Source organism: Fusarium coffeatum (genome assembly GCF_003316985.1).
Source record: "Fusarium coffeatum strain FIESC_28 chromosome Unknown BRIP53273_contig_171, whole genome shotgun sequence".
Lineage (NCBI taxonomy): Eukaryota > Fungi > Ascomycota > Sordariomycetes > Hypocreales > Nectriaceae > Fusarium > Fusarium coffeatum.
The window spans coordinates 114,230-141,407 of NW_022157964.1; the positions used below are offsets into that span (position 1 = coordinate 114,230).

Consider the following 27,178-nt stretch of genomic DNA (forward strand, 5'->3'; position numbering starts at 1 on the left):
TACGGGTGTGACAACATCCATCAGATTTCAGTCCATCCCAGGCCCAGTCCCCGTCCAAAGCCAGAGCAAGGTTCTGTATTCGTGCCAGTACTTGAACTTTGCATCTCCTCCCACCTTCTTCTTTTTCTTTTCCTCCTCTTCTTCATTCATCCTCACAAACTTCATTTTATTCCATCACCTATACCCCCCGATCACATAATATAGCCCATCATGTCTGGCCCTGTGTAAGTTACAAGCTCCCTCGTCGCTCCTGCCTCTCGACATTACCCCACCACCCCTCCACGACCTCTTCATGGTGATGCTCTCATGTTCTCATTTCCGCGCGCTCCGGGCGCTGCTTGAGGGAAAAAGAGAAAAATGAAGCAATCGCTATGGTAGAGTTCCGCATGGAGTCGTCGCGTGGACGGTATAATTTGTCTCCATCATGAACACCGCTCATGCTCTTCTTTTTGGGGTAGAGCTCGTCTCGCTCACCTCAACCTGGGCGCCCCTCAACAACGCACTGCTTCCACATCACCCTCAAACTCTGATGCGACTCAAAATACGACGAATGCTAACAATGTTCCAAGTGCGGATCTGGGCCTCATCGGCCTCGCTGTCATGTAAGTTTAACCCCCAAATTCATCTCTGGCTTAGCCAGAAACAATAGCTTGTACTCACACGTCTTACAGGGGACAGAACCTTATTCTGAACATGGCTGACAACGGCTTCACCATCTGCGCTTTCAACCGAACCGTCTCCAAGGTCGACCGATTCCTCGAGAACGAGGCCAAGGGCAAGTCCATTGTTGGCGCCCACAGCGTCGAGGAGTTCGTCAGCAAGCTCAAGTCTCCCCGCCGTGTCATGCTCCTGGTCCAGGCTGGCCAGGCTGTCGACGACTGGATCGAGAAGATCCTCCCTCTCCTTGACGAGGGCGACATCATCATCGACGGTGGTAACTCCCACTACCCCGACTCCAACCGCCGCACCAAGTACCTTGCCGAGAAGAAGATCCGATTCGTCGGTTCTGGTGTCTCCGGTGGTGAGGAGGGTGCCCGATACGGCCCCTCCATCATGCCCGGTGGTAACGAGGAGGCCTGGCCCCACATCAAGGACATCTTCCAGAGCATCTCCGCTAAGAGCGATGGCGATGCTTGCTGTGAGTGGGTTGGCGACGAGGGTGCTGGTCACTACGTCAAGATGGTCCACAATGGTATTGAGTATGGTGACATGCAGCTCATCTGCGAGGTAAGGAGAACTGCCCAAAATGGCCAAGTCTGAATATGAAATTAACGTCTTACCTTGCAGGCTTACGACATCATGAAGCGCGGTCTCGGCCTCTCCAGCAAGGAGATTGGCGATGTCTTCGCCAAGTGGAACAAGGGTGTTCTGGACTCTTTCCTGATCGAGATCACTCGCGACATCATGTACTTCAACGACGACGATGGCACTGCCCTCGTCGAGAAGATCCTCGACAAGGCCGGCCAGAAGGGTACCGGCAAGTGGACCGCCGTCAACGCCCTCGACCTCGGCATGCCCGTCACTCTGATCGCCGAGTCTGTTCTCTCCCGATGCTTGTCCGCCATCAAGGACGAGCGCGCTACTGCCTCCAACAAGCTTGAGTTCGTCAGCCGAACCACCAAGTTCGAGGGTGACAAGGAGCAGTTCCTCGAGGACCTCGAGCAGGCCCTCTACGCCTCCAAGATCATCTCCTACGCTCAGGGCTTCATGCTTATGCAGGAGGCCGCTCGCGAGTACGGCTGGAAGCTTAACAAGCCTTCTATTGCCCTCATGTGGCGAGGTGGCTGCATTATCCGATCCGTCTTCCTTAAGGACATCACCCACGCCTACCGCACCCAGCCTGACCTCCAGAACCTCCTGTTCGACGACTTCTTCAACAAGGCCATCCACAAGGCTCAGCCCGGTTGGCGAGACGTTATTTCTAAGGCTGCCCTCCTTGGTATCCCTACTCCCGCCTTCTCTACCGCTCTGTCTTGGTTCGACGGTTACCGCACCAAGGACCTCCCCGCCAACCTTCTCCAGGCTCAGCGTGACTACTTCGGTGCCCACACCTTCCGCATCAAGCCCGAGCACGCCAGTGAGAAGTATCCCAACGGCCAGGACATTCACGTCAACTGGACTGGACGTGGTGGTAACGTCTCCGCCTCCACCTACCAGGCTTAAAGGGCCTGGAGGTAAGAGGAGGAATTATGATTGGTTAAGAAATGAATATTGTCGGGCCGTACGAAGCTCGATAGCTGCGTCTTATAAAAAATCTGTGATTAGGAACGCAGGAACAACGCTGGCGCTGCAAGGATAATGATGAATGGGCTGGTATGGATTTAGAAAGCTCTGTGATGACATGCAGGTTCACCTTTAGAACCTGAACAGAAGAATTAAAAAAATAAGTTAAATAACATTTTCTGGCCGTATTCAAAGAGTGAGGATGAGTAGTCTTTAAAATGTGTTCTATAAGTCCTATCGAAGTCAATTGTATGCTGTAAAAGTATTAAACGCGAGACGAACTGGTAAGGCACATTGCATCCGCATGGTATCAAGGAAATGTATAGCAATCTCGCTCAGAGACTCGGTAATGCCTCTTTCTTCATTTAAATCCTCTTAAAAGATGATATCCAAAGACCATTGATGTTTTTATGTTGAATTTATATCTTGCTTGACATTGAATGCTTTAACACGAATATCGAGAGACCCACCATTACCTACCATAAATACGCCCCTCTCATTGGCTAGGTGCACCCAGCCTTGTCGCGAGAAGTTTGGAGCCGCGCAAGGGCATTACTCTTCTAACAACTCCATCGCATATCATATCGTTGATTGCGCCACGACATTCCCTTATCTTTTTAACACTCAATCGCCCCATCGATACCTCCATACGGCGAATGTCTTGTATCGCGCAGCTATACGTACGATCATTCGCGTAAACAGAAATAACGACACGCCAGCAATTATTCGTCGCGACGCTTGCCCATCATGGCTCAACCGGATCCTAGCCAGGGCGTTCCCCAGGAACTTGTACGTTCAGCTTTCACGCGCAATGACGGAAATTTCGTCGCAGTATCCCTCTGACAGGTTGATAGATGCCCCATGTTCATCTCATTTCATCGTTTCGATACCCAGCGATGCCCCGACTTGACCTCAACGAGGTTGCTAAGTGGCTTATGAGCGCACCACAAGTCGCGCGAGACAGAGCGCCTTTCTTCTGGACATATCTCGACAAACCCGCAGACGGCACAATGCTCTTGACCTGGCAGCCTCTTCAGCGTTTGGGAACCAACTTCGCGACCGATGGCTATGTGTGGGCTCCCCCGGAGCAAGTCTACAAGCATGATCTGGGTAACGGACTGGTAAGATCGAATGGAATGATAAAACAAGGGAACATAGTGCTGAATCTCTCCAGATGCTCGAAATCTACTACCAAAAGGCCGGTTACTACCCTGGTGAACAACTCACTCTTCACGCCCGTCGACGATGCCGATTAGTCCCTATCCCCGGTCACCCCAACCCGCCTCAACCAGACATCGGTCTGTTTATTGTGCACTACGGACCATCCGACCCCAATGATAGAGTCCCTGTCACAATGATCCCCTTCGACGAGCGAGTCAGCAACATTATGCAACAGCGCCACTTCTTGATGCGCGCTGGTCAGATTCGTCGTAAAGAGTTTATGTTGTCTGACCGGGTTAACTGGCCCCAATTGCCGGACCTTACACGGCAGGCAATGCCTCACCAAATGGCTCCCCGGGGCGTCCCTCAGCAGATGGCTTATCCCACGCAGCCCACACCGGGTCCTCCTGCCAAGCGACCGAGACACGCCGCGAGCCAAGGTGGCCAAGCTCCCCTACCAGGAATGCCTCAGGCTGATGCTGCTTTTGATGATGAGGAGGATGTCTCTAGAGGTGATATGTTCGATCATCTCACTCCCAGAGAGATTTCGTTGAGCCGATACCAACAGAACCACGAGTGGATGGAGGAGATTCTCTCATCTCCTTATCGTATAAGCCAAATCACACCAGCCGATCTCAACCTTGGTTTCAAGGGCGAATTGTCACCACTGACAGATGGAATATTCCCTGCCCAAGGTGTTGAGGCCTTCACAACTGTGCCCGAAAAGCCTTATATCGGCCGCCTAGACCCCGACAAGGCCGAAGAATTTCGAAAGCGAGTTCATAATCACATCGAATCCACCAAGTCAGAAATAGAAAGAATGCAGGCCGATCATGCGAAGGCGCTCGCTGAGTTCAAGAAGAACTCCATTCTCAACACCAAGGAGAAGGAGCTTCGAAACATTGTCGAGGGCACAGGCACAGAAATTTGGCGAGTTGAGGGCAAGATTGACCCCCATGATGAGGATCCTGCCCCTCGTCCCGTTACCACGAAAACAGTCGAACAGATAGTATCTGAGGTTGAGAATGCTACTGGAAAGAAGGTGGAGACAAAGCCGACGGTGTCCCGTGTTCAAGATGGAGGTTATCAACCACCAGCACCAGAGCCCGTTCAGGCTGGCAACTCACAACTATCCCGTCAGCCCTCACAATCCGGTTCCCAAAACAGCGGTATTATGATCGGCGAGTCTGATATTGATATGGGCGGTACTGTTGCTGGATTGCTAGACCAGATGCACACTACCACCTCTACGCCCCTGAACAACTTTGGAACTCCTCAGCCTCAATTGTCAGCCAACCAGTCCGGAGCCGGAACACCCTCCAACCTCAGCGCTGCACCCGCTAATACTGGCGATGTGACCATGGGCGGAACCCAAGTACCTAAGGATTCGAGTGCTACAGCCCCTGATCAAGGAACCGGTAGCGGAGACTGGGTTGTCGTGCCCAAGGATGGTACGTCTAACGATCAGATCAACCAGGGACCCGGATCAGGTACCGCATCTGCCAATGCCAACACACCTGTCGCCCCCGGAGCCGATGCCGCCAAGTCAGTAGCAAAGACCGCTTCTGCCGGTGCTACACCGGCGGCTGGAACACCAGGAGGTTCTGTCACTTTTGACCAGAACGATTTCAGCTCGTTGGGTGATCTCGATACAGCAGGCGACGCCCTTGCTGGCTTCGACGGCCCTACGCTAGACGGCTCAGCAGGCGAGTTAGGTGAAGGTCTGGATCTGAGCATGGACATGGACGACTCGGCGTTCGGTGATGCTTTCCACGGTGTTGACACTTCTGGAACTCCTCAAGGTCAGGACATGTAGGATTCTCCTCTCTGACCTGAGACGACGAAAAGGGGAAGCAATTTGATGAAAAGGGGGAAGCAGATGACAGCTGAAAGGAAAGACGGGAAACGAATCATCAAGACGGCGGATAATGGCGCGTCTTTGTAACCACGGGAGTTATTTTAATCTTTCCTTTTCTTTGACAAAGGTTGGGTCTGGACTTGTAGTTTTTGCAAGAGTTTTTGGTCCTTTGCTTCCATCATCGAGGCTGGTTGTAGTATGTTGGACTACTGCTGCCTGCGTGGTGTAGAAATAGTTGTAGACAGAAGCAGAGGAGGATCTTGACTGAAGGATAATATCACAATTTTTATATACTTTATTGCTGTGTCCGGAACTTGGTAGCTACAGTCATATCGTTTAGTAGGGTGATAAACACTATAGCTGTGCCTATCTCCATCACCACCCAAGCCGGTTGAGGCGTCCTCGGCCTCCGGGGATTAGACAGGCGTTGTACAGAGTTTCCGGATTTGTGATTTCGAAACCGTCCTTGTATTCTGGCAGCCGATTTATAAACGTCTTATTTACATGTCCGATCTACCAGCAAGTGACTCGTCCTTGGCTGAGAAAGATCAACATTGCCGCTGTTGGAGGTGCTCAAGACATGAAGTGGTTGACTACCTAGCATAAGAGCTTCTCTATAAATATGCATAAAATAGTCTGGTAATTTGGTATCCTTTACTCTTGGCAGCTGAATTTTCGGATAACCTGAGACCTAGTACCTCGAGTATCAAACCTGAAGAAATTCAGTGACATGTTGATCCACAGAAGCTTTTGGAGAGTCTAGACTATCTGATAACAAGAGCTTCGAGCGAAGTTCCATATGCAACGCGAATGTCTCAGGTCGTTATCATTGGTGGACCGAGAGCTTGGGTCCGGCCTTGACGGGAAAGCCCATGTCTCGGATGGCGAGGACCCTCTCTCGAGGGCCTGTTAAATCCACTTGAGGACAACTCAACCGCAAGCATCTGGGTTCTAATTTAGTAGTAAATTTCTTCCTGATCAACGTTACTTTCGCCAAGATTTCGAATGCCGTCTCCCGTACGGATAGACAGACGTGATTAACTCGGATGGACTTTTTAAAGGGGTTGATATAAACAATTAAAATCTCCCAAATTTATCGAATACGATAACGATGTCATGATGGATAACTAACGTTGAGTTAGTGCTTGAACTTTATGCAAGATCAAAGTCCAGTCCAATACGAGTTGGAGACCTCCCGTTCGGTTGCCCCTGGATTAGCGGGTCGGCAATTCAACTGCAAGTTTGTCTGAGACTCTTTGAGTGCATGCACCTTGAATACCTCTAGGATGAGAGTTGGAGTTTCAATGAATTAATTGATAGACCATTAGTAAGTTGATCTGACTCAAGGGTTGCATAAAGCTAGAGGATGCATCACATGGACAACCCACACGTGCTCGAGCTTGATCAGCAGCGGACCGCTGTCGATTGAAGATCGCTACAGTAAGTAAAATACCAAGGTACCTAGAGAAGGCTTAGTCCGTAATAGACAGTCGGTAGGTCGGTTGCAGTACAATATATGATGAACCACCAGCAGACAGAGCAGAGTTATGATGCAACCCCCGCATAAGCCCTTCAAGTTCTTCTCGGGTAAGTCCTGGTTTATTTATTGCTGAACTGTCAGACGAGACTGCGCCTCAGATCCTAAACGCTTGCGCTGTCGAATCTTGGCCAAATCTCGCCAACCTCCGTCTACTGAGACTGATACCTTGGTAGTCAAAGAGTCATTCAGTTCTTAAGTTACCGCTCTTTTTGCTTATGATGGAAGATATCCAATGTGCTGCACACTCTCACAACCTTGAAACAGGGTCCTCAGACCAATCATGACTCCGTTTCGAGGCCTAAATGCTGTGTCGCGTGCAGCTGGATGCGGTGCGCCACGGGGTTCCTTGTAGCCGCCAAGAGGCCGAACACCGTGAAAGGTCCACTCCGTATTTTGTGCTGCTGGGTTAACAATCCAACATAGGAGGAAAGTAAAAATCAAGGCTGAAGAACAGCTGTGGGAAATCATTGCTTGCTGCGGATACAGTAATAGGTAGTCTATGAAACTGTAATGATGACTTGGAGGAGCCATCCATCCATCCATACCAAATGCACTGTCGACGTCAAGAGATTCAGGTCAGTGGTCAGTAGTTAGTGGTTACTGACTCCTCCAGCTGTGCTCGGAGCCTTCCTCCCCCCCAAAAGCCCAAGACACGGCACTACGGTCCCCTACCGTGACGGCCCCGACTTAAACTATTGCCACAACGGGATTAGCTCCTCCGCCTTTTCTAATGCACTACTGTACGAATGGAGTCCTTGCGACCACCTAAGCCAGCCAGAGATCGACCATCCGACAGGACCTGACCAGACCCAACCTGACTATTCATTACCATCACCTAACTAACTGATTGATTGACTTATGAAAGCCCCATCCCATCCCCTGCTCTAGTCCGTTCTTTTGTACCCATCATGACCGCTCTTCCTCTTCCTCTCGGATCTCATCCTGTCTCCTCCTCTCCCTCTTCCTCACCACCACCACTCCCTTCATCTTCGACTCGCGCTCCAGCTTCAGCTTCGGATCCCCCCGCATCCTCCGAGCCTCTTCTCATCGACGACTCCGACTCTAGACCCTTGGAAACAGCAGCAGGATCATCATCAGGCGCAGCAAGGGTAGCTCCCACCTCAAATCCGGGCGCAAGTGGAGGAAGTCAAGCAGTAGCTGGTCCGTCTCGCGACCGGGTAGCCAGATCAGTCAACGGCGAGGAAGAGAGCGAAAGCGATTGGAGTATAGAGATGGAGCCCATTGCAGGACACCGACGACGGCGAAGTAGCCACAACATGGTCACTCGGCCAGCTGGGTCACCAAGCCGGCTTCGTGATACAAGCCGTGGCCCTGTACCAGGCAACTCAACACATGAGCCCAAGATATCCGAAGAAAACTTGGATGCGAACGGTTTTGCGATCGGCAAAGACGAATCAGGCGACGACAGCTTGACCGATGAAGATTTACAAGATGACGAAGAGACAGGCTTGACCCGTAAAGACAAGCAAAGGAGGCAGAAGAAGCGCATCAGAAATACTCAATTAGATCAGCGAGTCGCCAGGGATAGGAATGACATCTCAAAAGAGGAGCGCAAAGAAGCAGATAAGACCGTCTTCAGGAGCCTGATGATTAACATGGTCCTGATTCTCTTGTGGTACCTCTTTTCGTTATCAATATCGATTGTAAGTCCTCTCATGAATTCGCCCCCTTTTCGGGAGAACTCAATTGCTGACATTGCTTACAGTACAACAAATGGATGTTCGATCATGACCGTCTGAACTTTGCGTTTCCTTTGTTTACAACCTCTATGCATATGGTAGTACAGTTTGTGCTATCGGGTCTGGTTCTGTACTTCATGCCCTCCCTGAGGCCAGGATACGGTGTCAGTCAGGCTGGAGTTCACCAGTCCGATATGGGGAGATCAAGACATGATGACGAACCCAAGACTTACGGCATGACCAAGATGTTTTACCTCACCAGAATTGGACCTTGTGGTGCAGCTACTGGTCTTGACATTGGCCTTGGCAATACCTCTCTCAAGTTTATCAGCCTTACTTTTTACAGTATGTTTGTTTCCGATATGCGTTTCTGCGAGACTTGCTAACCCACTGTAGCTATGTGCAAATCCTCCTCGCTCGCTTTTGTCCTTGTGTTCGCTTTCGCCTTCCGCCTCGAAACTCCAACGTTACGTCTCGTTGCAATTATCGCTACCATGACACTAGGTGTCGTTCTCATGGTCTTTGGTGAAGTCGAATTTAAAGCCGGCGGTTTCGCTCTCGTTATCTCAGCCGCCTTCTTTTCCGGATTCCGATGGGCATTGACCCAGATCCTGCTCCTCCGCAACCCTGCGACCTCGAACCCATTTTCTAGCATCTTCTTCCTTACGCCTGTTATGTTCCTCGTTCTTATCTGCCTCGCCGTTCCCGTGGAGGGAATCGGCAACCTGCTTGAGGGATACACAGTTCTGGCCGATGAATGGGGCTATTTCATGGCACCTCTTTTCCTACTTTTCCCCGGATGCATTGCCTTTTGCATGACAGCATCCGAGTTCGCTCTGCTGCAGCGTACTTCCGTCGTTACCCTCTCCATTGCCGGCATTTTCAAGGAAGTTGTCACTATCAGTGCAGCTGCTCTTGTCTTTGGTGACCGCCTGACTCCTATTAACTTTGTTGGTCTTCTCACGACCATGGCTGCCATCGCTGCTTACAACTACATTAAAATTACAAAGATGCGCGCGGACGCCCAAGAATCTGTCCACGGTCGACATGCCGACGACGACGAACCAGGCTCTCCTGGCAGTCAAACAAGTGGAATTATCGACCGCGATGGCAATCCAGATGCGGAAAACACTGGTCTTTTGCGCGATAGCATCGACCGTCTCGATATCGATGAGCCAGCGGCAGCCAGCGAGCGTCGCTAAGTTCAAATACTTGTTTCAGCGTCACAATTTCCTTGGTGTTTTGAATATCATTGCCTATATATAACGACTCTATGGGCCGGTTTCTTTGTCATACTGGGTGAGGGTCAACACGATGGCTCCATATCTTTTGTCTTAATGTAACACAACCACGGTTAAACAGGCGGCGCAAGAGGGGTATTGTTGCTTCCGTATATGACGGATATTAGAAGAGAAGAGTAGAGAATGGATATATGTCCTGTGGATTCTTCCATAGCAGGTGCCAATTTTTGCCAGATATCTGACCATTATTAGATGTGGGTTTGGAATGGCCTTGTGCAATAGTGAGGAACATGTCTGGATATGGATTTTCAGATAGCAATACTGCATTCAAGTTTGAGATAACTTGCTATCCTGAATATTGTGTAACTGAGAAATTTCACAGTTGATAGAAATTTGCAAGCTATTAAAGCTATCAAATGCGGACGTTTGGAAGACAGATGATTCGATACAACTTTCCAAGCCTATAGAAATCAAACCTTTTTTTTTTTCGGGTTCCCTCGTCGATAAACCTTACCTCGCGACACGATCAAGGTTGAAAGCAGCACTGATCAAAGCGAGATGACTGAAAGCCTGAGGCGTATTTCCAAGCTGCTCACCACTTCGTGCGATCTCCTCAGAAAACATGCATAGATGGTTAGAGAAACCAAGCATGTTCTCAAACAAGTTGACAGCTCGAACGAGATACTTTGGTTCGTACACAGCTGCTCTGGTCATAGCTTCAACCAGCCAGAACGTACACATACTGAATGCGCCTTCGTGTCCACCTACTCCTACAATAACGGTTCTCTCATTAGCAACTGTACTTCAGTTGAGTATAAGGGTTCCTTACCGTCGTTGGAGAGTGTGGTGTCGTAACGGTATACTAGACCAGTACTTGTCAAGCCGCCCTTCTCAGGGGGTAGAAGGATACGGTCGAGAGTGTTCGTGAAGCGCGGATCGCAGGGTGAGATGAAGAAGACGAGAGGAGCAATGAGAATGGAGGAATCGATCATAGTTCTGCTCTCGAAACTCTGTACGAAGCACTTCATTTCCTCATTGTAACCCTTCTCCATTACGCGCTCGTAGAGGCTGTCTCTCGCTTCCATCCACTTGCTGCGGTTAGGGCAGGGGAAGCATCTCTTGTCAGCAAGACGAAGACCTCGGTCAAATGCAACCCAGAGCATGATTTGGGAGTAAGTGAAGTGCTGTTTGTTGTTGCGGACTTCCCAGATGGACATGTCAGGATCTGCGATTGTCAGTCACAGTCTTGAAGAAATATGAGTATCACTTACCGTCGAGGATTGTCAAAAGGTAGTCTTCACAGTCGTTAGTTGATGCCTCAAAGCAGGATATGCCAACTTACTAAGAATCTCACGCACAGCCTTCCACACATCCCAAGGAACCGGCTTTCCATACTTGTTGTACAGGTAGATCGCATCCATAAGCTCGCCATAGATATCAAATTGCTGGTGAAATGCCGCCCCATTACCAATACGAACAGGACTGCTTCCACGATATCCTTCAAGATGATCCAGTGTAAGTTCTGGGATGTCAGTTTCACCACGGATGGTAAACATGATAGGCAATCCACCATCAGGACCGCGCGAATGTACGAATCGTTCCATTATGAACTCCATGTATGCATCTGCTTCAGCTTTGAAGCCGAGACGTAGGAGAATATAGATTGTGAAGCTGGAGTCGCGGATCCAGGAGTAGCGGTAGTCCCAGTTTCTCACGCCGCCGATGGCTTCGGGGATGGAGAAGGTTGGGGCAGCTATGATGGCTCCAGTTGGTTCTGTTAAGTTTCAGCACAGTTACATGATCAAGAAGAGTCTGAAAGCCTACCGTAAGTCATCATTTTGAGAATCATCAAACTCCTCGACACAACCTCCCTCCATCGCCCCTTATACATGGACTGCGCAATAAAATTATACCAAAAGCTCTGGGTAGCATGCTGCTGCGCATCTAGAACATCAGTCGTGATATTCTCCGTGATATGCTGCTCAATATCATTCCTAAGCACGAAGGAAATAGTCTGGCCTTCTTCGATGCGGATCTGGGCTACCAGGCCTTCACCATGAATACCGTCACGTTTCTCTTTTCTGAAGGTTATGAGAGGGCAGCTTGTCTCGTTTTCTCCCTTTTCTACTGCGAAGTCGAGTTGGAGCTGAGTATCTTTGCTGCGAAAAGTAGCAACTTTGCTGGCTGTGTCGGTTGTTGAGTGGTGAGCTTGAAATAATGTTGTCTCATGGTCGTCTCTACCATAGTTGAATGATGGGAAGATCTCGATGTCTGGGCATGTCAATTCAAGTCCTAATATCCAAAACCAGAGGTACTTACCGAGATTCATAGAACCGCGAATACATTCCACTCGACGAACAAGCCACTTCTTGAGTTCATCCTGGACCTTGGTAGCTTCTCGGTAAGCGTTAAGCTTCACACCCTTGGTCGTAATCTGAGTGCTCTTTGGACGAGGGAAAAAGTCGACTACATCAACAACGCCGTCTTCATGAATAGATCTCGTCTGAAGAATACATGAAGAAGGCAAATACTGCTGCTTGGTGGTGCAGTTCACATTGGGAGGAGGCGAGATGAAGAAATGGCCTCCCTTATTCTTGTCAAGCAAGCGACAGAATACAGAGGGAGAATCAAAATCAGGCCTGTAGTTGACTGGTCAGTATTATCCCATATGTAATACTTGAGGTATACTCACCAACACATATAATCAATACTTCCATCAATTCCCACAAGAGCACAGGTATGCATATTCCCAATCATTCCATAATCCTCAATTGGAAGATATCCCCCAGTCTGTCCCCGACGGGAACCTCCTGGGAGAGTTGAAGAACGTCTTCCTTCCATTTCTCAAATATGTTATTTGTTGATAGTAGTTGAAAGATGTCAAGAGCTATAGCTCCGGGAGCTTAGGATAGACACCCAAGAATGATGTAATGGATCGTGTAAGTGGTTTAGACGGAAATGCTTAGTATCGTACTACCCCGGATACCCCGGCGAAGCATAAAATTGGATCCTTCTTTCAACTTCTACTGTAGTAAATAAAAGATATCGATTCCAAGGAATTGCTTCTGAGAGTGAGGTGAAATGCGCGGGGTTACTGTACCTACTTATAAGCTTTCACGATGAGTAACTACGTACTTCTTCGATGGTGTGGATGACTACGCTATTACCTGAGCAGCCATGCCCGAAAGAGGAGAGATGCTCTTGGAACTGTGAATCGTTTTTGAGGCTGACAAAGTAACTCATTCCTTTCTCGCGATAGTCATCAGAAGTAAGCCTATCGTTTCGCAGGCCAACAGCTGTGGTGTTTACACTATCCAGCCAAGCTAAACAACAGATATGCAGTAGGTATTATGTGCCATGATCTTTGATTACATACATTTTACTAAGGCCTCCAAAGACAAGGAACTACTTCTTGTGTGTTTCTCTCGTATAAATTCATCCAATATGATGAAAATAATACGTAGGCCACTTGGTTAACTTACCCGGGAGTAGACAGCATCCTTCAGGTCACCAATGATGGCATGATCAATACAATACAATGACACCATGAGTCTCACATTGTGTTTCCTCAAATAATATAGTATCCCATGCTGCATAGTTATAACCGTAAGTGGTGAATATCTCTCAGAAACAATGCAGTCTCGCTGGCTATCATACATGTACATAGTTCAAATGTCTCATGTCCCGTTAAAACGCCTAAGCACGATGCTGCACCGAGACAGGATCTCCTACTTGGATTGTAGGATACTGCGAATCCTTACTCATAAACTCCCCTTCGTTCAAGGGATCGTGACGCATATGCACCCCAAAGTAGACCTTTCCGTCAAATCGTCTCGTCTTTGCTAGCGTCACGAATGGCTCTTCCTTCTTTTCACCAGTATCTTGGTCTATACAAACCATCTGACACCTGCGACACGCACCCATGAGTTTGAAGTTCTGAATTCCAATGCTCATAGAGTCCCAACCATCTTCGGAAAATGCTGGCTGGGATTTGTGGCCAGAAGCCTGTTCGACAATGATATTTGCCCGGAAGGCCTTGTCTTCCACAGGGGTACCACCATGGCTGGTAACCTCCCGATTCAAAGCCTCGACACTCGAGCTATGGATCAACAAGATGGGGCTCTCATTTGAAAGAAGTATCTTAGAAGGCTTCTGCTGCTCTGAATCTGAGTCGGGAGGCGATGGTACATCTGGGAAAGAGCCTGGTATTGTATGAGTTTTGTTTGGTTGCTGATATCGTTGTATCTGAGCTTTCGAAAGGCGGCTTTTCATGCCCAGTCCACCAGGAGGAAAGCGTGCCAGGACACAAGGGATTCCGAGCACAGTAGAAAAGAAAGAGTTGATCCGATCTGAAGTGTATATTTGTGTGGTCACCTTTTCACCACATACCCTTGATGATTGTTTGTCGAAATCGGAATCAATAAGTGACGGGTCCGCGGATAATGGTATAGATATTTGCTGTAGCCGATCAATATACTCTTTTCCGTGATACGTAACAACCAGTTGGCCCTTCTCAAAGTCTAGAACCGGTCGCAGAAGAGCCATTTTCGGACAACGCTTTTGGCTCAAGGCATGCCCTGAACCATGATGTACCAAGCACCATTCACGGTCCCAAGCCAGACCCTCTGGACGAACTTCCCAAGGTGTGGCAGATGGGGTGGAAAAGCTGGCGCAACTCTTGATAGGGTAAATAGTTATGTCTTTAACCCTGAGTGCAGGAGATTGAGACGCAAAAGTTGATTCAGGCAGAAGTGAATCAGATGGGGTGGCTGGTATAGCGCTTTCCCGATAAAACTCATCGATGAAAGCAACGAAGCTGTCAACATCTGCTTTGGTACTCATCGCGCCCAAGCTGGCTCGAATCACTCCTGTTGGCTTGCCAGACATGATATCGTTATCTGCTCCACAACGAAACCCTGCTGAGAAATTCTTCTTCATCTCCCAAGGTTGCAGGTTAAGAGCTGAGGAGATACCTCCTGGACTGCATAGGCCGCCAGTTCGGATGTGAATGTTCTTTGAATTCGTAAGTTTCTCAAACTCGGCCAGACTTACCCAAGCACCATGACTATTTCTTAGATTGAAAGAAATGATTGGGCCATTTCCTAGATATTGCTCATCCTCGAATGTTGATGTCGATGTATAGATTGTGCAGACTGGCGTCCCATTGGCATGACGCAAGCTTTCTAATTCCTGAAGCATTCGTTGAGCGAGGTATGAAGTATGCGAACTGACTTGGTCCATCGATTTGAATAACTTTCGATGTATGGTCATGGCAATGTCAAGTGCCACTATATTGTGAAATGGTAGCGTGCCGTCCTCTAATCGTTCGTGGAGGGAGTTCGATTTCGGGGCATGCCACTTCTCCTTTCCAGAAACAACCATATCGACGGTGCCACCTCCAAAGTATCTTCTGTTTTCGAATACCCATTCCGCTGAGCGTTTTACCAACAAAGCACCAAGGTCAGGGAACCCAAAGATTTTGTATAAGCTCAGAACTGTGAAATCTGGTGCAATTATAGGATCGCTCAAATCGAGACGGGATGTGGCGACGAATGAAGATGCGTCCAGCAGTGTGAGCATTTGCTGGTCCGAGGTCTGTGATACTGTTTTTATGTCCTTTGTCCAACTAAGAGGATACCTCTTGCCGTCCATATGAGATTGGGCAGGGTAAGCAAAAAGGGTTGTCGATGATGAACCGGTAGCATCCTGGAAAGGAGAGTGACCACCTAGCCATGATCGAATACCGTCACTGTCGATGGGTATACTAGTGACTGCTTCTTCTCGAGCTCCAATTAAGCTGGTGTGACACGCCTGGTGATATGCATATTTGAAGCCCTGTGATTGAGTTCGCATCGCATCCACAACCATCTTCACACCAGCTGTGGCATTGGCGACAAATACCACATCGTACTCAGTCGGATCAGCCCCGAAGAATGTTAACAAGTTCATCCTTGCATCTTCAACTCGTGATGTTGATTGTTGTGAAGACGGAGAAGCAGAGTGAGGATTGCCGTAGAGAACAGTGGTCATCTCGTGGGCGAAAGAGTCCATCAAGGACTTTGAGCATAATGTTGTGCCAGCATGATCCAAGTATAATGAATCTGTAACAGGTCAATATATTTGAAAAGTACCAGTGAAAGAGTATATAACCTTTGATCATTGGATATTCGGATTCTTGCAACTCTTCCACCGCCGCATTGTATTGGTAGAGGCTCGAGTTGCCACTGCGAATGGACGCCCCCATCTTATGAGTTTTTTTCTCTCTTTCTCTCAAAAACAACAAAGTCGAATCAAATATGAGAAATTACCCAATCTTTCGTTCCTGATCCTGAAGATGTCTCGAGGATATTTCAGGTTGTTATATGCGGCACCGACTCTTATCATATGGCAGTGAGGAGGTCTAAGCCGCTATCATGGGCGGATAGTGGGGGTGAAGAGTGGATGAGGAAGCCAAGCCGAGGAAGGAAGTTGGCTATGGCTTCTCTGAGCGGTACTCGAATAAATTAGGAGAAATATGTAAAATGTTAGTGAGATATCATGTGTATGACAATATCGTTAACAGTATTGAGGTCTTATCATGGTCAGCTGGGTTGTTGTTTGCTGCTTGTTAGTGAGTGAACCACTGAGCATAGAGGAATGTCCCCCAGATTCTTTTGTTAGTTGCAAGCGGAGATCGCCACTTTCCTGTTTCAAGCCAGCATTGCAGAGGTTCGCTGTTTGCCGACAGGCATAAGCTGAGTGGTGATTGGTCAAAATGGGAAGGGACGAATTGCAGGCAGCGATTTGGTGACATGGATTGTTCATGTACTCAGTAGCTACTGTATCGGCAAGTACGAACTACTATCAGAACTCCATATGAGAACTTACCATTATACCTTACCTTAATAAACAACAACCATCCTGACTGATATAGTTTGGTGTTTGGGAAACAAGCTTTCTTCTATCCTCAGGTTGTTACTGTGTGTTATTCAGAAACATGGAATCCTTTGTCTCTGGCGGCCAGGGAATACACAAAGTCAATGGGAAAGCAGCAGCGAAGAAAATGAAATCAATACCTAACATGTTACTATAAAGTAAATGATATTCATATCCACACTGTCGCAGCATCGCAATATTGTACTTGCAAATCTCACGCCTAACTTATTAGGTGCCTTATCCTAAAGCAGAGCTACAAATCCCCCCAGCCCCTTGCAGTTTCCGTGGAGTGGCCCACCATCTCGCCTGGCGCGACAGGCACGGGCAGCTGAACTTCCGAGTGGCCCCCCAGTTAACCAACCAACTTAGCCTCTTCAACATCACATCGCATCGCATTACCGTTCATTCTGAACAGTACTGTCTTGCAATTTGCTTGTGAAGTGAGAGTGCTTATACCTCTCTCTCTATACCTTATTCAAGCTCATCATCTTCCTTTCAGAAGATCGCGCTTGTTCAATTAGTTTGTCTCCCTATACTCTTTCTCTACTCCTGCTCTACTCTCTTTTCCCCTGATCCCTCTTGCAGCTCTTGCAACCCGTCGATCCAGCCACTCTCGCATCCTCGCGTTCTCTCTCGCCCTCCCTCTTAGACGCGGCATCTTTCTCCTGTCCCTTCCAATACTACTCTTCTCTCAATCCTTTTCCTCATTTTCTCTTCTTCGCTCAGGGCGCGTTGTCCTTAGCTCATCTTCTAAATGGCGCCTCTTTGGCAACCCTCCTCTTTCTCTTGTTTGCTACACTATCATTTATCCATACTCTTCTCAAGATGACTTCTCTAACATCGACATGTTGCAACACAATAGATTCGACCTTTGCGAACCGCCAATTACTCTATAGAACGCAGGAAAGACCTGCGCCGGAATCCCGCTAGTCAACTTTCTTTGATGCCGCGTCGCGTCGCCGGCAACGCTACCAACAATGGACTCTTATTCATCTTTCCGGGATGCCTCGGCTCGTTCGCCGGTTGATCGCAGCTGGAACCGTGACGATTCGCGCAACCGTGATGAACGCCCCGACCGCGGCGACTCTTTCTACCGTGGAAGATCTCCAGGTTCGTATTCGAGGATTTAAGCTTTGCTTCGCGCCGGCAAGCCTCGGCATCGAATCGAAATTAACTAACATGTCCAAAGGCCATGAACGTCGCGACCGTCGCCGATCTCGCTCACCTGCTACTGTTGACCGCTATGAGCCCCGGCCTCGTCGAGACGACCGGGACCGTGATGATAGACGCCGCATGTCGCCACCCGCCAATATCGATCGATATGTTCCTGGTCAAGATTCCAACTCAGGTAGCCCGAGTGTGAACCCTCTCCACGACCCGGCCAAGCTTCCTTACCAGGTTGGCTTCTCTTATTTTGGCGAATGGTGGAGAATAAACGAAAAGATGAAGGAGGAGAAAGAACGATTGCGCACTGGTCGACGTCGCGAGCCAGAGAGGGCCCGTGTCCCCGAAGATCGTGAAAAGGAAAAGGCTAAGATCCAGGCTGCCTATGATGCATACAAGGAGGAGCTCCAGGCCAAGATGGCTCGTTCATTCGTTTCCGAGCACAAGAAGGAGCAGTGGTTCAAGGAGCGATATGTTCCCGAAATTCGAGACGATTTCAGAACAAAGCTGAACGAATATCGACGCGGTGCATACAGTCAGTGGGAGCAGGATCTCGAGTCTGGTACCTTCGACGACTTCTCTTTGGAGGGACTCCCCAAGAGTGAGAGTAACGGCAGTGGTGGTGTTGTTGAAAAGGAAGAAGGAGAGGCGACAGCCACGAATGAGATTCTGGGTGTTGGTGACCTTGTGCCTGCCAACGGTGCAGACATCCGTGATGACAACCAGTTTCAGCCAACTCTTTTGATTAAGACGATTGCGCCCCATGTTAGCCGCCAAAACCTCGAGGCGTTCTGTAAAGAACACCTTGGTGAGGAGGAAGGTGGCTTCAAGTGGCTCTCCTTGTCCGATCCCAACCCCAGCAAACGTTACCACCGTATTGGATGGGTTATGCTTCACCCTTCTTCCGAAACAGTCCTGCCTGCGGACCGTATTGATCCCAAAGATGAGGATGGCGATGAGGCCATCAGATCTCCCCAGCCAGTGTCTACTGCCGACAAGGCTTTGGAGGCTATCAACGGAAAGACCGTTAAGGATGAAGTTAGAGGTGACTTTGTCTGCCACGTTGGTGTTCATAACCCACCCGTCCATCCTAGAAAAAAGGCTCTTTGGGATCTCTTCTCTGCTCCTGAGCGTATTGATAAGGACCTTCTGCTTGTGCAGCGAATCGTCAACAAGTTCGAGGAAGACTTTGGTTCTGATTTCCAGGCTACTATAAAAATTGAGGAGAAGGTCGAAGATCTTAGAAATGCAGGCCAACTCCAACCAGCTGTTGTCCCAGCACCTGTCAAGAAGGTTAAGAAGACCCGAGAGGTTGGAATGGATGAAGCCATGGACGATGAGGAGGACGGCGTCATTGATGTCGAGGAAGAGGAAGAGGAGGGCGCCATTGAGGACGAGGAGGTCGATGATGAGGACCTTCTGGTCAAGAAGAAGCAGCTTGACCTCTTGATTGAGTACTTGCGCCGAGTCTTCAACTTCTGCTTCTTCTGTGTTTTCGAAAGCGACTCCATTCACGAGCTTACCCGAAAGTGCCCTGGTGGACACTTACGTCGCCCTCGAAGCACCCTTTCGTCTACAGCTAAGGCCGTCGCAAGAGCCAGCGCAAACGGAGATGCTTTCCCTGGCAAGAAGCGAAGCGATGATGACGAGGGCGAGCTTACCGAAGGAGAGAAGAAGTTCCGAAATACCTCCAACAAGACTGAGCAACAACTCCTTCGGGCTTTTAACTGGGTTAAGACTTTTGAAGATAAGCTTACCCAGATCTTGGACCCTCACTCAGTTGATCTTCGAAAGCTTGGTGGTCGTCCTGCTGATGAGGCTGTTGAAGAGGAGCTTATGAAGCACGTAAAGCAAGAGGATGAGCACAAATGGCGATGCAAGGCTCCCGACTGCTCCAAGCTGTTCAAAGAAGAACATTTCTGGCGTAAGCATGTCGAGAAGCGTCACGGTGACTGGGTCGATAGCCTTAGACAAGAGGTGCGTTATGTTTCCGACAATTTGTTACCTTTGGCTAACCAGACAATTAGTTTGAACTCATCAACGCCTATGTGATAGACCCATCGCATATCGCGCCATCTAGAACTGACGCGAACTCAAATGGCCACTTCCCAACTTCCAATGGCCAATCCAGCAGCGGAACACCTCGTGGTTTCAACCTCCAGAACTTTTCCATGAATGGTATGATGGGTATGCCTGGGTTCCCCATGGCTCCTGGTAACTTTAACCCCATGTTTGGGAACATGCCATCCGGAGGATTCCATCCCATGGGCGATGAGCGATCCGGTGGAGGTCCCATTCGCCGAGGAGGTATGGGTGGTGGCCGAGGCCAGTACCGTTCTGGTCCTTATGACCGCCGTGGTGGTGGTAACCGTTTCGACGGCGCTCGCAACCGAAATGGTGGATCGCGCTGGGGTGACGGTGCTGGAGGAGCCGCTGGAGGTCCTCGAGAAGCTGTCCAGGGCAGAAGCCTAAAGAGCTACGAAGATCTTGACCAGGCTTCGGGTGGTGGAAGCGGCGAGCTCAACTACTAAACTGTCAAGGCATTTCTTTATCGAAATCATTGCAATTTGGACGCTCTGGAGTTAATTGCTTTCTTACATAATCAGAATCGAAGCCGGATTTCAAGGAGGGAAGGTCGGACTACGTACTTAGGTTCTTTGTACTATATGCTTACAATTATTGCTATAAGGCGGTCAATGGATGGACCAGCAGTTTATCAACAGAATGTTTACATCCACCATAATGAGTTGCTCCAGTCCCTTATTTAACTTCGTACCTACTCTACTGCACTTGTTCCTCGGTGAGGTTCGGTCAAGATAAGCTAGCGGATGGGCTACGGGGCAATTATAGTTCGCTGTGTCCAATAAGATGCAGCGATAAGATATTTTCGCGACCGCACATCCCCACCGCCCACCTTTTTTTTCTGTACCTTTAGTCTTGTTCAACTCTCGTATTGTGAATTGTTTGGTGGCTGTATCTTTCAAAAGTTCTAGGTCGCAAACATGGGACTCCTCGCAGAAAACAAGACGTAAGAGACCACGCACTTGCAGAGTGTCTGTGTATCTTTACGGTCATGCGCTAATTCACTACAGTCGACGAAAGATCAACAAGGATCCTAACAACACGAAATGGACTAAAGACGAGAACACCTTCGGACAGAAGATCCTGCGCGCTCAGGGCTGGCAGCCGGGCCAGTTCCTCGGAGCCCAGGATGCGCCGCACTCGGAGCTACACACTGCCGCCAACGCTTCCTACATTCGTGTGGTTCTTAAGGATGACATGAAGGGATTGGGCTTCAGCAAGTCTAAGGAGGACGAGGTTACGGGTCTCGATGTGTTCCAGGATCTGCTCAGTCGGCTCAACGGAAAGACAGATGATGCCATCGTAGAAGACCAACAAGCCCGACTTGCCGTCAAGACACACCACTTCGTCGAACAACGATACGGACCCATGCGATTCGTGTACGGAGGTCTCTTGATTGGAGACGAAATGAAGGAGTTGGAAGAAAAGAATACCGAGAAGCCAGAGACAAGTTCCGACGAGGATGTTGTCATGGAATCCGCACCCACACCAAAGGAATCCAAGAAGGAGAAGAAGTCCAAGAAGAGAAAGGCCAGCGACGAGGAGGAAGACGAGTCCTCTAGCCGCGATACCGATTCAAAGAGCAAGAAGCGACGCAAGGAGGAGCGCAAGCTGAAGGAAGCCGACGGCGATGACACCAAGGCCAAGAAGAAGAAGGAAAAGAAAGAAAAGAAGGACAAGTCTCGCAAGAAGTCCTCCACCGAAGCCTCAGACGACGAAGACGCCACAGAAGAGCGCTCCAAGAAGCGCAAGTCCAAGAAGGACAAGAATGGGTCGTCAGAGGGTTCAGATGAGGAGAAGGTGAAGGACAAGAAGTCCAAAAAGGAGAAGAAGGAAAAGAAGAAGCGCAAGAGGGAGGAGGAAGCTGCCAGCACAGCGGATTCTACGCCTGCGGCTTCAGTGCCTGGAACTGGGGTGACAACACCATCTGGTACATCTACACCTCGCGGAAGCAGAAACTTTGTGCGGTCACGATTTATTGCGCAGAAGAGGCAGGCATTTTTGGATCCCAAGGCACTTAACCAGGTTTGTCTACCCCAATTTCACTATTACCGACAAAGTTTGCTAACGATTTATAGATTTTCATGGTCAAGGCTTAGAATACAAGAATCGACTTTATAGGTTGACCGTTGCTGGATATTAAAAGAGATGCATAGAAGCAGCTAGATGGATAGCAATGGCTAGATCATAGCTGTCGGGTACGGATATATACGACAGCGGTATAAAAGGCGTCGGGTTGCATGGTAATGTTAAAAGAATTGATCATATTTGAAGCAATTGATTGGGCCGCAATGTCCATAGTGATTTGTCAAGTCGAGTAATAGTATCAGGTATACTATACACCTGAGCTCAAAGCCGAGCGAGAACGGTTGCACAGTCAAAATTTACTAGGATGTAGAACCACTGATCAAGATTATAAAACACGGGGGCCTTGCTTCACGTAATAGACTTTTAACAAGGGGGTTCAAAATCAATACCGTTGCTTTGGTGGCAGCAAAGTCTTCCGCTCCGCTGCCGCTGCCACTGCCAATTCAACCAGCGTCATTGTATATCATCGATGTCACTTTTTGAGTTTATATGCGACCCTTGACTCTCAGCCATCATCGTCGAGCCTTGTTCCTGATGATCACCTGTCAAGGCTGCGTCACAGATTTTTCACAACATCATGAGAAACATGACAAGTTAATTACATCGCATCATTTATTCTGCTATGCTACTCCGATTGACACCTGAGCTCGCTTCCGCGTTTAACTCCATGGTCAAAATACCAAATTTGCAAACTGAAGAAAAGGGCCCAAAATGCCCTGCAATTCGCCGTGTTGATACTAATAATACAATAGGACAATGCCTTTCATTTCATCATGACTTCATTTCAATTATTTTTGAGCGTTCTTGCCGAAGTTGCTTCAAATGTTGTTAGTATATGAGTCGCCTGCATGAGACCATGACATGACAATTGTGACGTACTTGTGGAAGAACGAGCCGAAAAGGCCGCTCTTAGGCGCCTGGTCTGACATACTCGCTCGGCGGGTAGCGCTGTCCTGAGAACCACGCTTCTGCTCGGCGAGGCTGGCGAAGGCGGGCATGAAGCCTGAGCTCTGTTGGTGAAGCGTGTTAGTGGGAAGGTGTAAGTGAGAGTGGGTATGTGAGTGGACATACTCGACGACGACCGCTAACGTTGCCAGTGGCAGCACCAGTCTGGGGAGCACCAGAATCCATTATGAAGGTTGTTTGAGGGAAAGTGTAGATGTATTTAAGTGTTCGTTGTAGTCGTATGTATCCTTTGCTTTAGGATACGTTCGTGGGCAATGGACAGGATTTCAGTGTTGGATTGTGTAGTATAGTTTGAATATGAAAGAATGAGAAGCCAAGATGAGGGGGAAGAGCTCGGTTTATATCCTGTGCGAGGAAGGGGAGAACCGACCAGCTCTTGTCGATCTTTGGGCTCTTGTAGCAAAAGGGTAAGAGCGAGTGCAACTGTCTACGCATGTCGCATGTCTGGGCCTGATCTCGCGTGTCACGGAAGGGAAGTCAATCAGCCATCATCATACAGTGAACCAACGAGCTGACCAATAGAGACATCACTCAGTAAGCTTTGAGACCAAACGTGCTGGCCATCCTTTTTCGAGCATTAGCCAACCAGACCATGACAAAGGTGGCGTACCCCCCGTTCGCCTCAGACTGTCACTGTCATCCCTTTCAGCATCAACTGAAAGCGACCAACCAGGACGTTTCGATCGTCAAGCTTCCTTGTGAATCTGGTGAGGAGGAAGCAGTGAAGGATGTTCATCTCGCTTGGGCAGAGTGAGCATCATGACTTCTAAATCGGCAGATGCTGATCTCTGCGGAGAAGCTCAGTCAGGCAGGCAGCTGGTCACACCACCCATCAACTTGGCAGGGGAATTACAAACACCAGTAACTTTACGCGGGGAAGGACGCCACGGGCGTTTATTCTCTTGTCCTTAAACTGCAACCGACTTCCAAATAGCTAACATGCATGCAGCGTTGCATTCTAGAGCCAAGATGACCAATTGCTTTTACTGTTCTCCTTCTCATTTGTCTCAGGGTTCAATCCGTGATTCCGCTCAAGGCACTGATTATGAATCGTCGTTACAAGATCGAGGAAAGGTCCAGACGTCAAAAGCCGTTCTTGGATCTCAATGACGAAGTCTCAAAGTGGATGCGATGAGACGCGATGCGATCCCATGCGATGGAGGCGGGGCTCAAGGGACGTGGGGCCGATCAAGTCTAAATGTGGAGCTGAACAGACCAAAAGCAAAGGAAGGTGCCGAAAGCGGGGGATAGGGAAAGCCAAGAACTGAACTGACAATCAACTCCATCCGATTTCTACTCCAGTCAATCAATGAGCCAAATCACATGAACAAGAATACAGTTGACAACCACCCTCACAATTGACAAATAACTGCCGAAGTAAACCGTCATGATTCAGGGTCCAGGAACTAATCAATCGAGTGCGTAATTCATCGCAAAAATGGCTACCCTCCTTGTGGGGCAACGGCAACCGTCTCTGAAACAAAACCTCACTGACGACATGACTCCATCTTAGACCTCGATTCCCGTCTCTAGTCAGGGTCCCTCCTCATCAGTCATCATCTCAGCCCAGGGGACCCCTATTCTGATCTATCCAGATCCAAGATCGAGACCCAGATCGAGGCTTATTTCATGCTTGAAACTTTTAGGTATCCGTCTTTTTTTGTTGGTTAATCTTATTTCGTCTAGTCGTGATAGATACTAACACACACTGCATTGCATTGCATTACCGATTGCACCGGGTCCTCTAGATGCCGTCCTCTAAACCAATCCAACATGCGTCATACGTATCTCTCTTTTTCTTCTTTTTGGTTACCTTGCCTATACATCCATGACTCGATCTCTTCTTTACTCCTTCTCTAATCTCACCGCAGGGTTTCTCTCGATGAAGTTGAGATCGACCTTGTGGCCCAACAGCTCTCGAATGTTGGAGATCTTGTACTTGATCATGGTTGGGCGCTCAAGAGACAGACCCCAGCCAAAGACACGCATGTCCTTGGGAAGACCCATAGGCTCCAACATCTCAGGTCGGAACATACCACTGTTACCAATCTCCACCAGCTTGCCCAGACCCTCGTGGTAGCTGAAAATTTCCATACTGGGCTCGGTGTAAGGGTTGTAAGCGGGCTTGAACTTGAGGTTGGTGATGCCCATCTTGGCGAAGAAGGCCTCCATAAACTCCATCAGTCCACCCAGTGTAAGATCGTAGTCAGCGATAACACCCTCGACCTGGTGGAACTCAGCCAGATGGGTTGCGTCCACTGTCTCGTTACGGAAAACTCGATCAATAGAGAAGTATCGCGCGGGAGGTGGGCGGCCGTCAGGTCCCTTCTGTGCTGCTAGCTTGTAGAGCATGGCTGTTGAAATGGAAGTAGTGTGTGTTCGGAGCACCAGTCTCTTGGTCTCTTCCGCTGACCAGGGGTATCTGTAACCAATTGATCCAAACTTTCCGTTCTGGTGAACCTGCTTGATGTTCTCCCAGTACTCCTCAGTGTTCTGTCCTTCTTCTGAACGGGGCGCATCACCAAGAGCAGGGTCGGAAATGTAGAAGGTGTCCTGAAGATCACGAGCAGGATGCTGCTGAGGGACAAACAAGGCGTCGAAGTTCCAGAATCCAGTCTCGACGAACTTGTTGGTGGGCATCTCCTCGAAACCCATCTCGAAGAAGATGGATCGGAACTCATGTCGCACCTTGTTCAGGGGGTGCAGGGCACCAGCGTTTTGGTCGGCACCGAGGGCCTTGAAGTTGTAAGGCTTGAAGTTGGCAGACTTCCATGATCCGGACGCAATCATGTCGGCTGTCAGGTCAGTCTCCTCCTTTTGGATTTCCAATGCAAACTTGGATCCCTTCTCGATCTTGAAGCTGATGACCTTTTGCATCTTAATCAGCTTTCGCTTCTTCAAGTCGGTCAAGATCTTGGGCTCGTGTGTTCGGGTCTCTTTGATTCTCTGGAGTTGCGCTCGGGTGACATCCTCGATGGACTCGGCCTGTTATATCCAGTTAGCCACCAATTATCGCAGAAATAGCATAAACATCCTAGGTACTACATACAGTAGCAACAAGCTTGCCATCGCTGCTCTTCTTGATCCACTTCTCCTTGAAAGCCTTGCCCTGTCCGACCTTGGTCACTGTCTTATCTCCAATGGCCTTCTCCAAATCTTGAACCGACAGTCCTTCAACAGCACTTCTCAAGGCCTCGAAAACACGCGCCTCGTGACTGCCGTGCTCAGCAATCTGCTCCGCCTCGGGTTCAAGAATAGCCTCCTCTCGGTCAATTGTCTCGTATGTGACCATAGATCGGGAGGCCAGACGGTCGAGGGCAGCCTTGATGTCCTGGAAGGCGATGGCGGGGAAGGCCTCTGAGGAGAGCAGGGGGCTCTTTTCCGAAAGAGCTTGAAGGATCTGGGAGGTGAGATCCCCCGAGGGGGCGGAGCTTGAGGTCGTCATGATGGCAGACTTGGAGATTTTAGAACCAAGTCGTAGATTCTGTTCTGTTGTCTCGTCCTTGATTATTCGTCTGAGTCACGGCGGGCAGAAATTATTTGGGCCGTTGCAGTGCTGCATCCCACCAGAGACGGCCGATGGCGGGGTACTGGTACGTACCCATCTGCTCTCAGGTGCTGGGGCTTGATCGTTCCTTTCGGACCTTACTTTTTCCGAACTGAGCTGTGGCTGCTGGTAGCTTAGCACCTATGCTTGCCTGCCTGTCGCAGATGATCCCTGCAATCTTATCATGGCGGCTCAGGTCGTCTCATGCATACTCCAACAAGTCACTTCCATTCACTCAAGTGCTATAGTCCAAGCTCCAAAATCACATAGAGCCAGTCGAATCCATCTTGTTACAAACTATATATACCAAAACACTTATTTCGACTCTTACTACAGTTCCCCGCCGTTTGCGAAAAGGCTCATGATCCGCACGTGCTTCTCCTGAGCTGCCACCCTGCTCATGCAGAACTAGCTCTACAGATGCAGTTGCAGACGCAGATGACGATACTCGAGAATGAGCGATGATGCCTCGCCGAACTCTACGGCGCCGAACGATGTCTCCCCAGCCGAACCCGCCAATGCTTCGTCCGGCAGCCGCGTCACATGGGATCTGCCACAGGAGCAGTCGAGGGCGACTCGGTCTCGCGCCCAGTCGCAGTCTCAGCGTCGCAAAAAGAAGAAGAATAGAAAGAAGCGAAATCCCGGTTTAGCGAGGAAGTTGCTTTTTGTCACACATTTGCTTAAGAGTCTTGA

The 27,178-nt window shown here is 49.1% G+C and overlaps 9 protein-coding genes across 9 annotated transcripts; 5 read left to right on the forward strand and 4 right to left on the reverse strand.

Moving 5' to 3' along the window:
• Nucleotides 1-210: 210 nt before the first annotated feature.
• Nucleotides 211-2,163, forward strand: FIESC28_07634 (uncharacterized protein; the record flags this gene model as incomplete). The annotated part of the gene is made up of 4 exons (XM_031161774.1): nucleotides 211-224; nucleotides 570-602; nucleotides 672-1,227; nucleotides 1,288-2,163. 4 exons carry the CDS (start codon nucleotides 211-213, stop codon nucleotides 2,161-2,163), a joined length of 1,479 nt encoding a protein of 492 aa, XP_031014196.1.
• Nucleotides 2,164-2,970: 807 nt separating this feature from the next.
• On the forward strand, nucleotides 2,971-5,200 carry FIESC28_07635 (uncharacterized protein; the record flags this gene model as incomplete). The annotated part of the gene is made up of 3 exons (XM_031161775.1): nucleotides 2,971-3,012; nucleotides 3,078-3,344; nucleotides 3,398-5,200. The coding sequence occupies 3 exons, from the start codon at nucleotides 2,971-2,973 to the stop codon at nucleotides 5,198-5,200; spliced, it is 2,112 nt and encodes a 703-aa protein (XP_031014197.1).
• A 2,490-nt stretch (nucleotides 5,201-7,690) lies between these two features.
• On the forward strand, nucleotides 7,691-9,684 carry FIESC28_07636 (uncharacterized protein; the record flags this gene model as incomplete). The annotated part of the gene is made up of 3 exons (XM_031161776.1): nucleotides 7,691-8,446; nucleotides 8,509-8,827; nucleotides 8,879-9,684. 3 exons carry the CDS (start codon nucleotides 7,691-7,693, stop codon nucleotides 9,682-9,684), a joined length of 1,881 nt encoding a protein of 626 aa, XP_031014198.1.
• A 549-nt stretch (nucleotides 9,685-10,233) lies between these two features.
• On the reverse strand, nucleotides 10,234-12,564 carry FIESC28_07637 (uncharacterized protein; the record flags this gene model as incomplete). Its single annotated transcript, XM_031161777.1, has 7 exons — nucleotides 10,234-10,493; nucleotides 10,553-10,948; nucleotides 10,995-11,018; nucleotides 11,066-11,497; nucleotides 11,548-11,994; nucleotides 12,043-12,362; nucleotides 12,416-12,564. 7 exons carry the CDS (start codon nucleotides 12,562-12,564, stop codon nucleotides 10,234-10,236), a joined length of 2,028 nt encoding a protein of 675 aa, XP_031014199.1.
• Nucleotides 12,565-13,419: 855 nt separating this feature from the next.
• Nucleotides 13,420-15,774, reverse strand: FIESC28_07638 (uncharacterized protein; the record flags this gene model as incomplete). Its single annotated transcript, XM_031161778.1, has 1 exon — nucleotides 13,420-15,774. The coding sequence occupies one exon, from the start codon at nucleotides 15,772-15,774 to the stop codon at nucleotides 13,420-13,422; it is 2,355 nt and encodes a 784-aa protein (XP_031014200.1).
• Nucleotides 15,775-17,615: 1,841 nt separating this feature from the next.
• FIESC28_07639 (uncharacterized protein) lies at nucleotides 17,616-20,333 on the forward strand (the record flags this gene model as incomplete). The annotated part of the gene is made up of 3 exons (XM_031161779.1): nucleotides 17,616-17,748; nucleotides 17,828-19,779; nucleotides 19,830-20,333. The coding sequence occupies 3 exons, from the start codon at nucleotides 17,616-17,618 to the stop codon at nucleotides 20,331-20,333; spliced, it is 2,589 nt and encodes an 862-aa protein (XP_031014201.1).
• Nucleotides 20,334-20,804: 471 nt separating this feature from the next.
• FIESC28_07640 (uncharacterized protein) lies at nucleotides 20,805-21,983 on the forward strand (the record flags this gene model as incomplete). The annotated part of the gene is made up of 3 exons (XM_031161780.1): nucleotides 20,805-20,830; nucleotides 20,895-21,909; nucleotides 21,963-21,983. The coding sequence occupies 3 exons, from the start codon at nucleotides 20,805-20,807 to the stop codon at nucleotides 21,981-21,983; spliced, it is 1,062 nt and encodes a 353-aa protein (XP_031014202.1).
• A 777-nt stretch (nucleotides 21,984-22,760) lies between these two features.
• FIESC28_07641 (uncharacterized protein) lies at nucleotides 22,761-23,103 on the reverse strand (the record flags this gene model as incomplete). Its single annotated transcript, XM_031161781.1, has 3 exons — nucleotides 22,761-22,788; nucleotides 22,852-22,982; nucleotides 23,044-23,103. The coding sequence occupies 3 exons, from the start codon at nucleotides 23,101-23,103 to the stop codon at nucleotides 22,761-22,763; spliced, it is 219 nt and encodes a 72-aa protein (XP_031014203.1).
• A 1,680-nt stretch (nucleotides 23,104-24,783) lies between these two features.
• Nucleotides 24,784-26,383, reverse strand: FIESC28_07642 (uncharacterized protein; the record flags this gene model as incomplete). The annotated part of the gene is made up of 2 exons (XM_031161782.1): nucleotides 24,784-25,923; nucleotides 25,988-26,383. The coding sequence occupies 2 exons, from the start codon at nucleotides 26,381-26,383 to the stop codon at nucleotides 24,784-24,786; spliced, it is 1,536 nt and encodes a 511-aa protein (XP_031014204.1).
• Between the last annotated feature and the right edge of the window lie 795 nt (nucleotides 26,384-27,178).